The 14976-nt window shown below is 35.7% G+C and overlaps 1 protein-coding gene across 4 annotated transcripts in view; it reads right to left on the bottom strand.

Annotated features, from left to right (window-relative positions):
* The window catches only part of PDE5A (phosphodiesterase 5A), a 146627-nt gene that overhangs the window by 124738 nt on the left and 6913 nt on the right, over positions 1-14976 (bottom strand). For 3 of the 4 annotated variants that reach the window (XM_032858621.1, XM_032858646.1, XM_032858629.1), the window contains exon 2: positions 258-846. In XM_032858621.1, the coding sequence (XP_032714512.1) occupies positions 258-846 (589 nt within the window). Of the gene's footprint in view, positions 1-257; positions 847-13665; positions 13671-14976 lie in introns of those variants that run through there. The other variant, XM_032858636.1, reaches the window with a different exon arrangement.

The raw sequence follows: 14976 nt of genomic DNA, 5'->3' as shown, positions 1-14976 counted from the left end.
CTTCCCCCTACTCATGCTCTCTCTCTTTCAAATAAGTAAATAAAATCTTTCCAAAAATAAATAAAAGATGAGAAAGTTCTTATCACACTTACCAGTTTTAAGTAAGTATGCAAATTCCTACATGTCAGTGATCCTATTCCATCTGACTTTGAAATACCCACCCTCCCCATCATTCACGGCAGGTGTCCAATGTTCCACCTTGTCCCACACCCTCTCTTTCTCACCCCACTCCCCCATCTCAATAATTCCCTATTTACCTCATAAGCATCTTTGATGTTCAAGGGCTCACCAAATGCTGCCACATGCCCCACAATGCCTTTGTTCCATTCTAAGCGGATACAGTTATTTGAAGCTTCTTCCAGTGTTGAACCTTCCGCAACATCAAACAGACGGCTGATAAGAAACTTGTCATTGGAGCTGTCCTCACAGACCAGAAACAGGGAATAGCGATCGGCGGAGATAAGTCCATGAATATGCAAGAAAATTTTGTGACATAAGGCTGTGACATCCAAATGACTAGAAATATCTTTCACTAATTCCAAGAGTCTTGAGCACTGGTCCCCTTCGTCATTATCAAACCTTCGGGGGGTTAGAGGCATCTGTTCCTTCTTTTCTGAGTCAGCGAGGAAGCTCACAGTGCCCTCGGAATCCTTGACAACAATGGGTCTAAGAGGACGATCAAATTCAGAGGCAGAGATTTTCCTGGTTGGTGTTCCAGGCGCACTGCTGTCTGCACGAGGACTCGGCTGCGAGAGGCAAGAACAAGATTCCGTGTGGCTTCTAATGCCTTCCTTGCACACAGGGATTGTGTGGACTCTCTCAGCGAACCAGGCATTGACCATTTCTCTGCAGGACAGAAGGCAGACTTAGTAAACATTTAAGAAAGAAAGGGGCTATCCCTGAAAACTGCTAAAAATTCTCCCATAGCAAACTGATTAGATAATAATTCAATTTTTCATAGAAAATAAAAACAAGGCAGTTTATTTAAGACAGTTTTATTTTGAAAAACTATAAAGAACAATTGCTTCAATAAACATTTTAGTAAAGTCTGATGCCTATAAACATAGATTTTTAGATATCTGATTTACAGTGCATAAAGCAGCAAGTCTTTTTCTCTCAAAAGCAGTTTACATTAGCATAAAAGACACTAAATTTGACAAGTCTTAGGAAAATATAAATATAAAAAATAACTCGCTGTCAAAAACATACAACTTTGTTCTGAAGTTAAACGTTTGAAAATTTAAAACAAATATTTATCTAAATTTGGCTAGCTAATAATATGCTTAATTTTTTATAGTTTTATCTATATTGCTATTTAGAAATTAGATTTAGAAGGGGGAAAATATAAACAATTTGATCTGGTATATACAAAGATTATAGACTTCTGTAAATATTATTCTAATAATGCTTGTTCAACAATAGTAACAATTATCTCTTCTTCCAGATTATCTACTCCTATATAAAGGAGAAAATTAAAAAGTAAGCAATACCTAATTTTAAAAATTTTGTCGAAGAAAATTTAAGTCATTTGTCTTAAATATACCTCTCTGTTAAAGAAATCCACTTGAGCTAAAGGCTTCATGGTAGGCGATTTTTTTTTAAACAATCATCAGATCATATACATCAAAATGACTGTTCAGTTCAAATGATTTCCCTTGAAAAAAATGTAATCTTATACCAATTGACAGTGACATTACTTTAGACATTTTTGGGGCTCTTCTTCTGAAACTAACTTTTAAGAAAATTTATAAGGTAAATAAGTATATTAGTTTCCTCTAAAAGTTACATCTTGTTTTTCACTAAGCCCTCCTCTCAAAACTAACAAATAAAACCAAAACCAAAACCAAAACCAAAGCCAAAACAAACAAACAAAAACCACAAAAAATACCACACAAAAAAACCCCAGAGTAACAGCTAACTTAATATCTCTTATGCGGATTTGACTTTTCCCAAGACTCAAATTCACATTCAAAAGATAAAAACTAGCTATCACTGATGATATTTAAAAGAATTTGCCCATAATAAAAGCAAAACAATCCCCACTCTACAATGACATATTGATTATTTTCACTAAAAGGCCAGGACAAAAAGTTGGACAATGCACTATTTTGGAGAGTGTTGGTATACGGACACTCTTCAATCATTTTGGCTGTAGTAATATGAAAAAGGAAAATAACATATTAGTTTTACACAATAGAATGATAAAACTACATTTATAGCAAAATGTTTTGTGATTTTAATGTTAAAGGACTATTTTTAACGTTTACCTACAAATCTATACTATGACTAAGATGCACGTTTAAGAGATTCAAGTTTGTTTTCTATCTTTCTTGTATATATGATGCATGCAGTCTTGTGACAATTTATTTTAAAATGCATTATTCATTCAATATTATGCTTTATTTGCATGCATGTATATATTAAATAGGATTCCTTTATCTGAGGGCCTTGGGTCCAGATCAACACAATCTTCTGATACTGAATGATGTAAAATAAAATTCCTTCTCTACCTTAAGAGACTTTTCCAGAAAAAAAAAAATCTTTTTACCACCTCGCTGGAGGTAAACAGGCAATTTCTAAAAAATTTTCAAATGCATTTATCCTTTGTTCCCGAGATTTTATCCATGTGGCCAAAGAAGTTCCAGACTATTTATTGTAGCACCCGTTTGTTATAGCAAAGATAAACAAGCTACCTGGACCAGCTGTTTAAATACATAATGATACATTTATACAATGGAATACTAGGGCAGTCCTGAAAAATTGTTGTATGAGCCGCTGTGAATAATCTCCACAATTTATTAAGTGAAAAAAGAAGAATACAGAGGGAAAAAGAAGAGGCTGACTCATTTCTGAATCTCTACTAAGTTTTCCATTTTTGAGATACTCTATTGATTATTTTGTTTTGAACAACACTGTATTATTTGGTAGATATCTATTACTCTGAAATAGTACCAGTCTAGAAAGGAATGGGTAAAAAAAATAATAACAGATATTATCAGAATGACCTCAGAATTTCAAGTGTTAGATACAGTTATAAAAACCTTTCAAAGATCCCTTTAAGAAAAAACACTTACATAACCCCCCAAAATTGCAGTAGCAGTGCCAAAGACATTGATATCAAAAAAGCATGTGAAGCTGTCAAAAATGTACAGGAAGTTTCTGACTAAAATTGTTTTGTAAAATACAGATAGGGAAAAAGCTCTATGTCTAAATTAACATATTTTATGTGATTTAAACATATGTACATGTAACTTAAATTGTTAAATCAATATAAAAGAGGCGTTTATTTCAGCTACCATTATAAAATTAAGTCCAATTTATTTCTTATCTTCTTATTGGAAAATGGTGATCAACTTTTTTCCGAATTTTTATATATTTTTAAAGATTTTATTTATTTATTTGACAGACAGAGATCACAAGTAGGCAGAGAAGCAGACAGAGAGAGAGGAGGAAGCAGGCTCCCTGCTGAGCAGAGAGCCGATGAGGAGCTGGATCCCAGAACCCCAGGATCATGACCTGAGCCAAAGGCAGAGGCTTTAACCCACTGAGCCACCCAGGCGCCCCCAACTTTTTTTTTTAATCAAAATATCTACATGACAGATCCATGCAGCTATCTAAACAGACAACTTAAAATGGTGAAAACAGAATTCCTAATGCCCTACCCATCATCTTACTCCAATCTCACTCTCTGCCAGTTTTCCTCCTATTAACAAAGGGCACCATCACCTCCCTAGTTACTCAAATCAACATGTAGGAATTACTCTAAATTTCTTTTTCTTTCAAATCTCATGTCCAAGTCAAGTCGCATCAATGTGCCTCCCCAAACCTTATATCCCAATCTGTTCATTTCTATCTCTTGCATTAAATCCTGGTCCAAGTCCACTGTGGCCACAAGCCCCCACTGGTCTCTATATGTTATACTCGCCCCCATTCAATCCATTCTCCCCACAGCAGTCAGAGCAATCTTTGAACAAAATATATCTTAACATCGTCAGTTATCCTACTTGGCTTCTCAGTGAATAGAGAACAAAACCCAAAATCTTTTAATCCCCTACCACAGTTCCACTTGGCCAGGCTGGCCTCCCTGGTCCTCCTCAAGCACCCCAAGCTCTAACTGTCCCCAGTCCAGAGTGTTCTCCCCTCACCTACGTCTGGCTGATCATAGCTTCTATGTTCTCCACTCAGACAAATCTTCCCTGGTCATGCCCCCTAGAGTGGCCTCTGACACATGATGTTCTCACCTCCCAGCGCCTAAATGCTTCTTACTGGATATTTTTCTTATTGGTTAATCTGTTGTTTTATTGTCTGTCCCCTCCAACCAGATGTAAATTTCATCAGAGCTACTTGTCTGTCTTAGAAAATGCCTGTCTCATAGTCTGTCTACAATAAATAATTCTTGAGTAAAGTGAATGGATCAAAAGTAAGGCTCCTAAATTAACTACACCAAAAGGGACAACAGTCTTTGAATATATGAATGCTGGTATATTTGTTACAAGAAATCAACACTGTGGTTTAACTGTTAATATTCTTTACTCCTTGGATGTAAGTCTCATCCTGACTATGGTATGATGTAAGTCTCAACTGACTATGGTTAATTTATTCTCATATAACCTGAAGGACCTACTATATGTTTTAAATAGAGCCAGTGCTTAAAAATTCTTTGTTCTATGTTTTTTTATTACTGTATCTGCCTCACAAGTGTTTTTGTTTCTAGCTATTTTCTTGGTGAGGGAATTTAATATTAAATTATACAGGAATAGCAGATCTTTTTTTTTTTAAGATTTTATTTATTTGACAGAGAGAGAGATCACAAGTAGAGAAAGAGAGAGAGAGAGGAGGAGGCAGGCTCCCCGCCTAGCAGAGAGCCTGATGCGGGACTTGATCCCATAACCCTGAGATCAGGACCTGAGCTGAAGGCAGAGGTTTAACCCACTGAGCCACCCAGGCAGCCCCGGAATAGCAGATCTTGTACATTCACTCATTCAATCAAGAATTTTTATTAACCAGCAGTCTTGGGGGATGGGGTTTCTCATGACCACATTATAATGACCACATTATTGATTATCTGAGTCCCTGTAGTTATATGCTTATGCAGGAAAACATACATTATCATAATATCAAAACACTTACTTAGGAACCAACCCACAAATAAAATTAAATCATTTCTCACATCTCTCTCTCATCACACATCCCTTAAAGTTTTGTAGTGTATGACCCAGGTGGCCATATGAAGTGGGCCTTTCCTCTTAAGACTATTAATCCTCTTCCGATAATTTTTTAATATTTCAGTCTCTATACAAATACAAATAATCTGCAAATCAAAATTAAAATTCTTATATAAGATACAGAATTTCTAGAAGTAGATCAATGTTGGAGAACCATTACAATATATTATTTTTTTTACAATTACATTACATGACAATTATAATATTATACAATGCCACTAACAATTAAGGGCTATGCCCAATTAAAGACCAGCTAACAAATACAAAAATAATCAACAAGGAAAATGACATAAGTTACTTGAAAAGAGAATTTTATTTAAATAATTATTTTCAAGACTAAGAAATATCCTTGAAAAATCTGAAGAAACCTTCAAAATATTAATTTGAAAAACTATTTCTTGAAAAAAAAGAATCTCTCACCCTGTCATAAAAGTCAAACATGGAGAAGTTAATTGATTATGTAATAGTTTTGTTAAAAATTGTTTATTCTAAAATTTAGCATGAAATATTCATTATAATATAAATTTTATTAAATCTAGGACAAGGTTAATTTACTTTCATAATCTCTGGGTCCGTTTTCAAGATAAAGTTGCAATCAATCGTTTCTACTGATTTTTTTTCCCCATTTTAATTGGATTCATGCTTAAATATCATTTTTCTTACAGAATGAATTATTCTCCTAAGGTAAAGATCTGAGTGTGTCAGGCACTATGCTGCACACCAGAGAGTACTAAATTCCCCAGGCAAACCATTCAGTGACCACGCCTCCAAAACTGAAGTTTATGTTGTGTTCAGGAGTTAATTTATATACATATTGGATTTTGCCAACATATGAAGTTAAGTGTAAATGGATACAAATGAACAAAGATGGAAAAGACAACTGTGAATATGTCAGATATAAGGGTAAAAAAAAAAAGCATCAGATGGGATTCAAGAAACCTAGATGGTACTTCTGACTGGGCAAATCACTCCTGTGGATAGGATAGGTTTTCTATTTTCACTTCTCTTCCTTAATTTTTAGGATTTTGAAAAGTACTTATATGAATGATACTGGGAGAAAAAGGGGGGCACCATTTTATTTAAACCCGGTAAGGCAGGCATTAACAATCCTGTTTCCTAAATTATGAAGCTAAAAATAAATGGCTGAACCAAAGATCTCTATTTGATAGCAAAATCAGGAGTCAAATCCAGGTCTCCTTTTCCAAGTCTTATGGCCTGTAAGAATATAAATGTTCCCAGAACATCAATGCTTATCCCAAAGGAGGCACTCTGTAACTTCTGGCTGCATCCAGAAGAGTCAAACTCAAATTCAAGCATACAAGGCATAGAGAGAATAAGATCACTTAAAATAACACATTCTCTAACTTAATTTTTTGCACTCAGATCATAAAAAGATGGCACATTAAGCCATTGAGGTAAAAAATGTCTCAAAGGACTCAGAAAATAAAGATTCTGAAGGATTGTGTCCTGAAAAAATCCCAGGTCTGTTTCTCTAAAATCAGGTCATGTTTTATAAATCTAAAACAATGCACTGAAAAAAATATGTATAATGAATGTGTTCAAGAGAACAGTGATTCTTAAGGTTGCTAGATTCAGCAAAGAAAAATAAAGAACACCCAGTTAAAACTGAATTTCGGATAAACAATGAATAATTTTTAGTCTAAGTGGTATCTGAAATTCAGATTTAACTGGGTATCCTGTATTTCCTCTGACCACACCACTCATTCTATATTCCTTTCCCCAACTGAAATTGTTGGCAGATAGACAACAAAGAAAAGGTAGGTTCTATACAGCATACTAATGAGCTCCAGGCTATCAAAGCACTAACACTAATTTTACCATCTAAAGAGCACAAAGGACTACCACACTGTGATCCTTTGTATAATAACTGAACCTTTGGAAAGCTTATAGATTAATGATTTGTGGTATAAAATTTCTTTTTAAATCAAGGTCTTTCATTTTACTCTCAAAACCACACCATGTATTTAATAGAGAAAAAACAAATTATAACTGACTCATAAATGAGAGGCTGACTAATTGCTAAAAATCCTTGGGACTACAAAGCATCAAGGGGCTAAGTTTTTGGGAATCCTAAATTCTAATCTAATCTAAGGATTTCCTACAAATGAATTGTATGTCCAGAAGCAAACAATTTTCCTCCTCTGAGTTTCAACTTCATCTTCTATAAAAACAGGGAAAATACCATCTCTACTGACATCTTGATGAAGTGCAAGGTGCTGTCTTCAGCAGGGTATAAAATCAAGAATACCAAACAGGCCATCAGAAGCTATAAGACTACACAGAAGTGAGCCTGAACCATTTACAACTTTCTCTGGATTTCCAGTCTTTCAGTTGTAAACAAGGGCAGCTGTATTAACAGGCCATGAAGACACCCCCACCCCCCCAACAAAGGCTTCCTTTCTCAACAGGCCTGTGGGTGATCATTAGGTCAGTCAACTCAATAACTTTTTTCCCTCTCTACTTCCTCTTTTTTAAATGGAAGAAGGACCTCCTTACTCCTTCACTCACCCTTGCAGGGCTGATACAGGAATCAAATTAGAAAACACTTGTAAAGGCATTTCAAAATCTCCTCCATATATTTAAGATTTTGCTATTTCCTGTACCCTAAGCACTCATTCCAATGGAGATGCAAGGCAGGGGTAGGAAGCGGTGGCTGTTCCTTTCTTCATAAAGTTCTAAGAATCAGAGAAACAATGAGGGGAAAAAAGGTGCTCCTGGTGTACAGAGGCTGAGTGGGCTAACAGGTCTGGAAACAGGATGGCTACAGGCAACCTGATGACTCAAAGCCCTCGGCCAAAGCAGATACTACAGAATGGCATTCTTAATAGAATCCCACGAAGTTCTCCCTCTTCCAAAAAAATAAGAGTCCTATCATAACTCTATACAAGTTGCAGCCTAACTATCGGAGCAAAAAGAAGGAAAGAGACACAGTTCTGTAAGTTATTCTGAACCAATGTACAAGCACTTAGGGGCTCTGCTTTCGTGGATAAGCATGTCCTTGCTAACTGCCCAGCAAAGCTGTCAGCAATTAAAAGCAGGGCGGCCCTCTTTTAAGTCTTTCAGTTGATTTCACTTTACAAGGCTGTAAGGGAAAGCTAACAGGACCTAGACACTTGAAATAAAGCCCCGGTCAAGGGAAATGTTGTGAAAATCGGTGCCAAAAATTTACATTCAGTGACAAGATCCTGATGTTTAACATCCCGTCCAAATCATTCCTTCTCTCCATACCAAATTCCACTCACTTATATCCTTCCTTATTTTATGATACAAAGAATTTCTTACCTCATAAATGAGTGGTACTCATTTTAAATGGCTAAATTAAAATTTCGTTTTGTGTGTGTTTGTTTTTAACTTTTACAGCATGTCTTAAAATAAATAGAGAAACCCTGGAGGGTACCAAAATCCATGTTGGGAGTTATTCCTCTCAGGTAACACAATGTGAGTATCATCTGTGGTTTCAAACTTGTATATACCTTAGATGCTGCTCAGGCTCACAACGGGACACTTTCCCACACTGAGCAAGTAAAGAGCCCAAAATATTGATACTAATTCGATGACAGGAAATAAAGCTAAACGGCAGTTATCAAAAACTTGCCATGACTTGTCACAAATGTGACCTGAATTTTACATTTCAAATCCTTTTAAATATTAGTAAGTCCAATCAGAAATTTATTTTCTTAATATTCTACTTTAGGGAAGACTCTTGCAGTCCAAACTGCTCATGCAATGGCAATTTGATTTAAAAATCAGTGTCATGAAGAGTAATGTTTAACACATTTTGATTTCACTGAGGTTCTTTATTAACACTACCAGCACTGCACCCTTTAAAATGGTGTTACAAAGTAGGTGGAGCGCCCTACAAAACCAAATGAGTTCATGCACTCAAAAGGCCAGGAAGCTGGGTTCTAGCAGCTGCTGCAGGAAAAGGCTGAGCTGGATATTTCTAGTTGGACATTTTGAATCTTTAGTAATACACAGAGGGATGACCAAGTTCATTCATTTGTGAATGATAAAAAAGATAAAAAAAACTCGGGGTAGTGGGAAAGCTTAGAAGATGAATTGTCATTTTTTACAGTGGTTATAACAGAGTTTATTTCCTCAAAATTATAAATGTGGCAGAACCCTGTGTGCTTATATTTTTCTAAGTTGATGAAAAGTGTATCATTCTTAAAATGGTAACATCAACTAACTTAATGATTTAATTTAATGGTTCAAACCTAGCCATACCTTTTTTATGGATATTAAAATAGACTTAAGTTTGTTTATTGAGTACACTTCTTCTTCTTTCTAAAAATATTACAAGTTGATTAGTAATCCTCACTGAAAATATGAAAGGTAACCGTAAGGCACACACGCTGTTAACAATCAAAACTTTTCCTCCTTTTCCAATTTCTCATTTTTACTCAAGATTATTAAAAACCTATCACAGGAAAGAAAACTACAATTTATAGTTTGTGTTCTAGAAATTTTCCACTAATCTAGATATGTAACAGCCTCCTCAAAATGCCTTCTATCTAAAAATATTAAGTAGGAAGTGCACAACTTACTGACAGGACAGAGAGATGTAAACTCTTGCATAGTATTTCAAATACGATTGGCAAAAGACACACACACACACACACACACACACACACGCACACAGGTATCTGAGTCCATAAGGACTCTATGCAGCAATAACTTAACTTTCTACCAACGTTGAAGTGCTCACTCATCTTACAAAATGAATCTTAAAAAAGACAGAAATGCCTTAAAATATGTATTTAATATTCCAGATGTCCTGAAAAGGGAAAATGATTAAAATACTTTGCCTAGGTTTTATATAACATTTCTTGGCATCTGGAAAACTGAGGAAAAAAGAAGAAAAATTTACAAAGCAAAGTAAAATTGTGATATAAACACTGTAACTCTCCTAAGTTAAAAACACAATTAAATGAAACCTAATTGTAGAGCAATAGTTTAATGTATTTGGTATTTTTGCCTAAAATAATGTATCAAAGGATAAAAATTCTTGAAAATATACTGTACTTAGGGTATTTTTGTTCTAATACTAAAAATATAATTGTGATGGCCTAGTACCTAAATATTCAGCCATTCTATTTTAAAATGTCATTTGAGAGTTCCCACTTTTTATACTCTAAAATTATATATGGAAACTAAACCCACTTGGGCAAAGTCTCCAGGCCCATTATTTAGTAATGCGCATGCACATTAAATGGCCCTAGGAGAAACCTGAACCTTTTCCTGAGTTAGAGTCCACATGACATTAAATCTATGAGCCTTTGCTTTGCTTCCCTTACCACTGACACTAAACTCCAGTAGCGCCTGGTGGGTAAGCGCCCTACGTGGGACAAACTTGGGCTTCAACCCCAGGGCTACTTCTTTCTAACAGTAAAACCTTAGGTACATTATTAACTCTTTCCATAAATGAATGGAGATAATGACAAACCTCCCTCTGGTACTTAAGAAAACTAAAGTAGGGGTGTCTCGTTGGCTCAGTCAGTCAAGCAGCTGACTCTTGATTTCGGCTCAGGTCATGATCTCAGGGATCCATTGATCCCCGTGTTGGGCTCCATGCTCAGCCAGGAATCTGTTAGAGGATTCTCTCTCTCCCTCTGCCCCTCCCCTAGCTTGCACATGCACACATACATACACTCTCTCTCTCTCTCTCTAATAAATAAATCTTTGTAAAAAATTAAAGGAAATAATGCATATAAAATGATAGCACAGAGTCTGGGACACACAAACTCTATGTCCAATACAATATTTAATATATGATAGTTATTATTTTTAAGTTAATCAAACATTATTAAATGGAGTGTATCTTCAAAACCAATTTTTTGTAAAAATAAAAATAATTTATTCAGTGGCCTTGTACAGAATAACTAGATGTTAGCCACTGCTTCTTAAGCTCCTAGTTTAGAAACATTAATGTCTCTACAGAAACACATATGAAAAACATAGTTGGTTTAATGATAGTATTTTTTCAAATTAGAACTGAAAAAACATTAAGACTCCCTAGACTAATAACTCCACTTACATATGACATAATTTTCTGAATAATATATAAAAATAAAGAGCTGAACATTTTATTTTATTTTTTTATAATTTTTTAAATTTTTTATAAACATATAATGTATTATTAGCCCCAGGAGTACAGGTCTGTGAATCAAGAGCTGAACATTTAGCTCAGAAAAATAAATGCAAGAACGTAACTTGTTTTTCCATTATCACTCAAAAATTAATTTTTTGCAAAAATAAATTAGAGATTTAAAGATGATTTTTTCAAATTATCGAAGATAAAATAACTGACAACAAATGTGAGAAAATATATACCTAACTACCTGTAATGAAAACCACAGCAATATTTCATAATAACCATAATTCTAAACTAGAGAATGGTTTTAATACTAGACAAAATAATACTTTAACACTCTGCTACAGATTTGGGGACTGAAGTTGGTCCATTTTAGTTCCTATCCTAAGGGGCTCATGAGGAATTTCTCTAACTAGGCTGAAGCCTGGGCTTCATGGAAGGCTATGCAGCAAGTCCTTGAGCAGCAACATTTGGGGAGATTTGCAGGGTGTCTCAGATAAAACAGTAAAAAGTTGCAGGCCCTGAGTAATGCACAAAACACAATGCATTCCCATGTTTTTAAGTTTACTGTTAAAACATAATCCTTTTTTCTTTCTAGCCAATGCTTTTTTTCTTAAGTTGTGTGAATTAATCACTTTAAAACCAGGATTAGGAAAAGTGTACTAATTTCCTGTCTAGAAAGGGATGGTTAAAAACTCATATGGAAATCTGCCAAAATTATCTATAGGAAAAGCACAAAAATTGCTTTTAGATCTTAATTTTATAGTTTCAGTTATACCGCTTGCATAATTTGACCTGGATCCACTACTCATATTTGGAAAGTAGTTAAAGAAGAAAACTACTTAATTTGAGAATCTGATAATCTGTTCTCCTTGTGAGAATCAAGAATGCTCAGAGAGGGGGTGCCCCAAGTGGTTAAGTCAAACAGCTGCCTTTGGCTGAGGCTGAGGTCAAGATCCTAGGGTTCTGGGATCAACCCAGTGTTGGGCTCCCTGCTCAGTGGGGAGTCAGCTTCTCTTTCTCTCTCTCTCTCTCTGCAGCTCCCCCTGCTTGTGTGCTCTCTCTCTCACTCTCTCAAATTACATTAAAAAAAAAAAAGAATGGAAAGAGATTTTTAAACTCACTAATGAATTTCTCTGCCTTGATTCCCTACCCGCTCCCACTTGAAAGCTCAGGGTTATTGATTTGGGCCAGATTGGGCTGTGGACAACACAGGGAGGTCTGGACTCTCATTCAAATTCCCTTTCCAGAACCTCACACAATCCATAAATGGTTCTATTCAAATCATTAATTAATTTTCACGTAAAAAATAAGGTCTCTTAAAATCTATGAAATCACTGTTCATTGGTTCTAATTCCCACTACCAGAATAAAAGAATGACTATTAAAATATATGATTATATTTAAAGTGCTAATGATTCTCAAGGTAAAACAGTAAACTACTGAAATTCACTCTAAAAAACGAGAAAGGAATATGCATTATCTCCTTTAAATTTCTTAAGAAGCCTATGAAATAATGCTATTTACATTTTACAGAGAAGGCAGACAAAGCACCTAAGGTCATACTTTTTTAAAGAGATAGTTCTACAGTTGAAGCTAAGATTTTTCCCACCTAGGGCCCTTACCCACCATCAGTAGAAATCAATATTAAACAGTTCAAAATACTATGTTTTTAGTATTAGAACACAAGCAATATGTATGTAGTAATATGCCCTTGGAGGCACTTGCAAATGTGGATCATAATTGATGGGGGTGCTCTGGCATTTAATGTCTGGGCCACAGAGATGTTAAACATCCTGCAGTGTGCTGAACAGCCTCTCACAACAACATAAAAAGGTCACCACTGAATGCTAATAGCATCCCCCCAACTTTTCTTTTGGGGGGGCATGGGAGGGGCAGAGGGAGAGAGAGAGAGAGAGAATCTTTTTTTTTTTTTTTTAAGATTTTATTTATTTATTTGACAGAGATCACAAGTGGGCAGAGAGGCAGGCAGAGAGAGAGGAGGAAGCCGGCTTCCTGCTGAGCAGAGAGCCCGATGCAGGGCTGGATCCCAGGACCCTGGGATCATGATCTGAGCCCAAGGCAGAGGCTTTAACCCACTGAGCCACCCAGGCGCCCAAGAGAATCTTAAGCAGGCTCCATACCCAGGATCAAGCCAGATGTGGGGCTCAATCTCACAACCTTGAGATCACAAACTGAGCCAAAATCAAGAGCTAGACACTTAACTAACTGGGTCACCCAGGCACCCCCAATAACAACCCTTTTGAAAAGCACTGGCTTAGATGACAAAAAAGATGACTATACTATAACAGGCTATTAAATGAACCTGGGAAGATTTGGAGCACGTCCAAGTGATACCCTTGAATAATCTCTACGCTGAGTTTATAGTGATTACTTCTCCTGGATCTGTCATGGAAAGGAAATGAATGCTCTGCCTGAAGTTATTCAGTATTTCCAAGTTCACTTTAGTTATGAAAACATCTGAGAAGTTAACTGGGACCAAATATAAATAAAATACAGAATTGCATCTTATGGTTTTACATTCAAATTTGACCAAGAGTTGAACGAAACATGTTCTGTAATTTTCCGTGCATTCACAGTCACATATGTGAAAAATATTCCTTAAAGGAAAACCTACTTATAGCTGAAAGGAAGCATAATAACTAACAGACACCGACGCTGTAAATACATAATCTGATTCATTTTGTAGCTGATATAAGGGAAGATAGCACTGGCTTCGCCTTTTTCAATCTGAGGTATGTGAAAGCCTGAGAGTCCCAAACAAGTATGTCTTGAATATCTGTAATTTTTCTATGAAAAGCTATTAATTTTGCATTTTCACAATGATGATAATTAAAACAAAACAAAACAAAAAGGTGAAAGACATATACTTTAAAAGACTGGGATGACCACCTTAAAATCAAGCACTGTCCTGCAATTCTACCAGGTTTATACTTATGTTTACAATCACACTATAGCTCCGTGGTTCTAGCATAAAAGAGAAAATAAAAAAGAGACAAATTTAATATATGCAAATATGCTTTCAAATCAAGTACAAACTATAAGCTGGTATGCTGTGCTATGGGAATAAAAGCTTGGTGACTGAGCAGACCCAGTAGGAGAAGTGAATCATCAGGGCAACTGTAGCAAAGGTGAGCTGACCTCACCAAACCCTTTACTGGGCAGTCAGCGCCATCTTCACTCTGCCATGTTGATTTAATAAATGCTGTCAATTAGCATCTGGCTGGAGATGTACCACTTTTATTCACAGTTAACTTATAAATTTATTTTGGTATTATAATTGGGAAAATGCTGTAATTATGATTAAATTATACCTACTCTTAAGAGTTCCACATTTAACTAACATTAAATAAAAGGAAGTCCAACACTAGGTGTGATCGATATCTGGAACTTCTGGGTGTGTCTGTATCACTTTCTTTTGGGAATTCCCTGTCCCCTAAAGGCATTTCATCTTACAGGTTACCTGCCACATCAAAGTACTTGGATAACCCTATTCTTCTGGACACAGTGATTGGTCCAGAGCAGGCACATGACCCAAGCAAGGCCAGTGTAATTTTGAAAGGACTGACATAAATAACAAGGTATTTATCTAACATGAGAATTTTAAGACCCATAG

The sequence above is a fragment of the Lontra canadensis genome, unplaced genomic scaffold (assembly GCF_010015895.1).
Source record: "Lontra canadensis isolate GAN:19392208 unplaced genomic scaffold, GSC_riverotter_1.0 scaffold1, whole genome shotgun sequence".
NCBI lineage: Eukaryota > Metazoa > Chordata > Mammalia > Carnivora > Mustelidae > Lontra > Lontra canadensis.
Note: the sequence above shows the minus strand (reverse complement) of the source record. Positions and strands in the feature narration are given on the sequence as shown.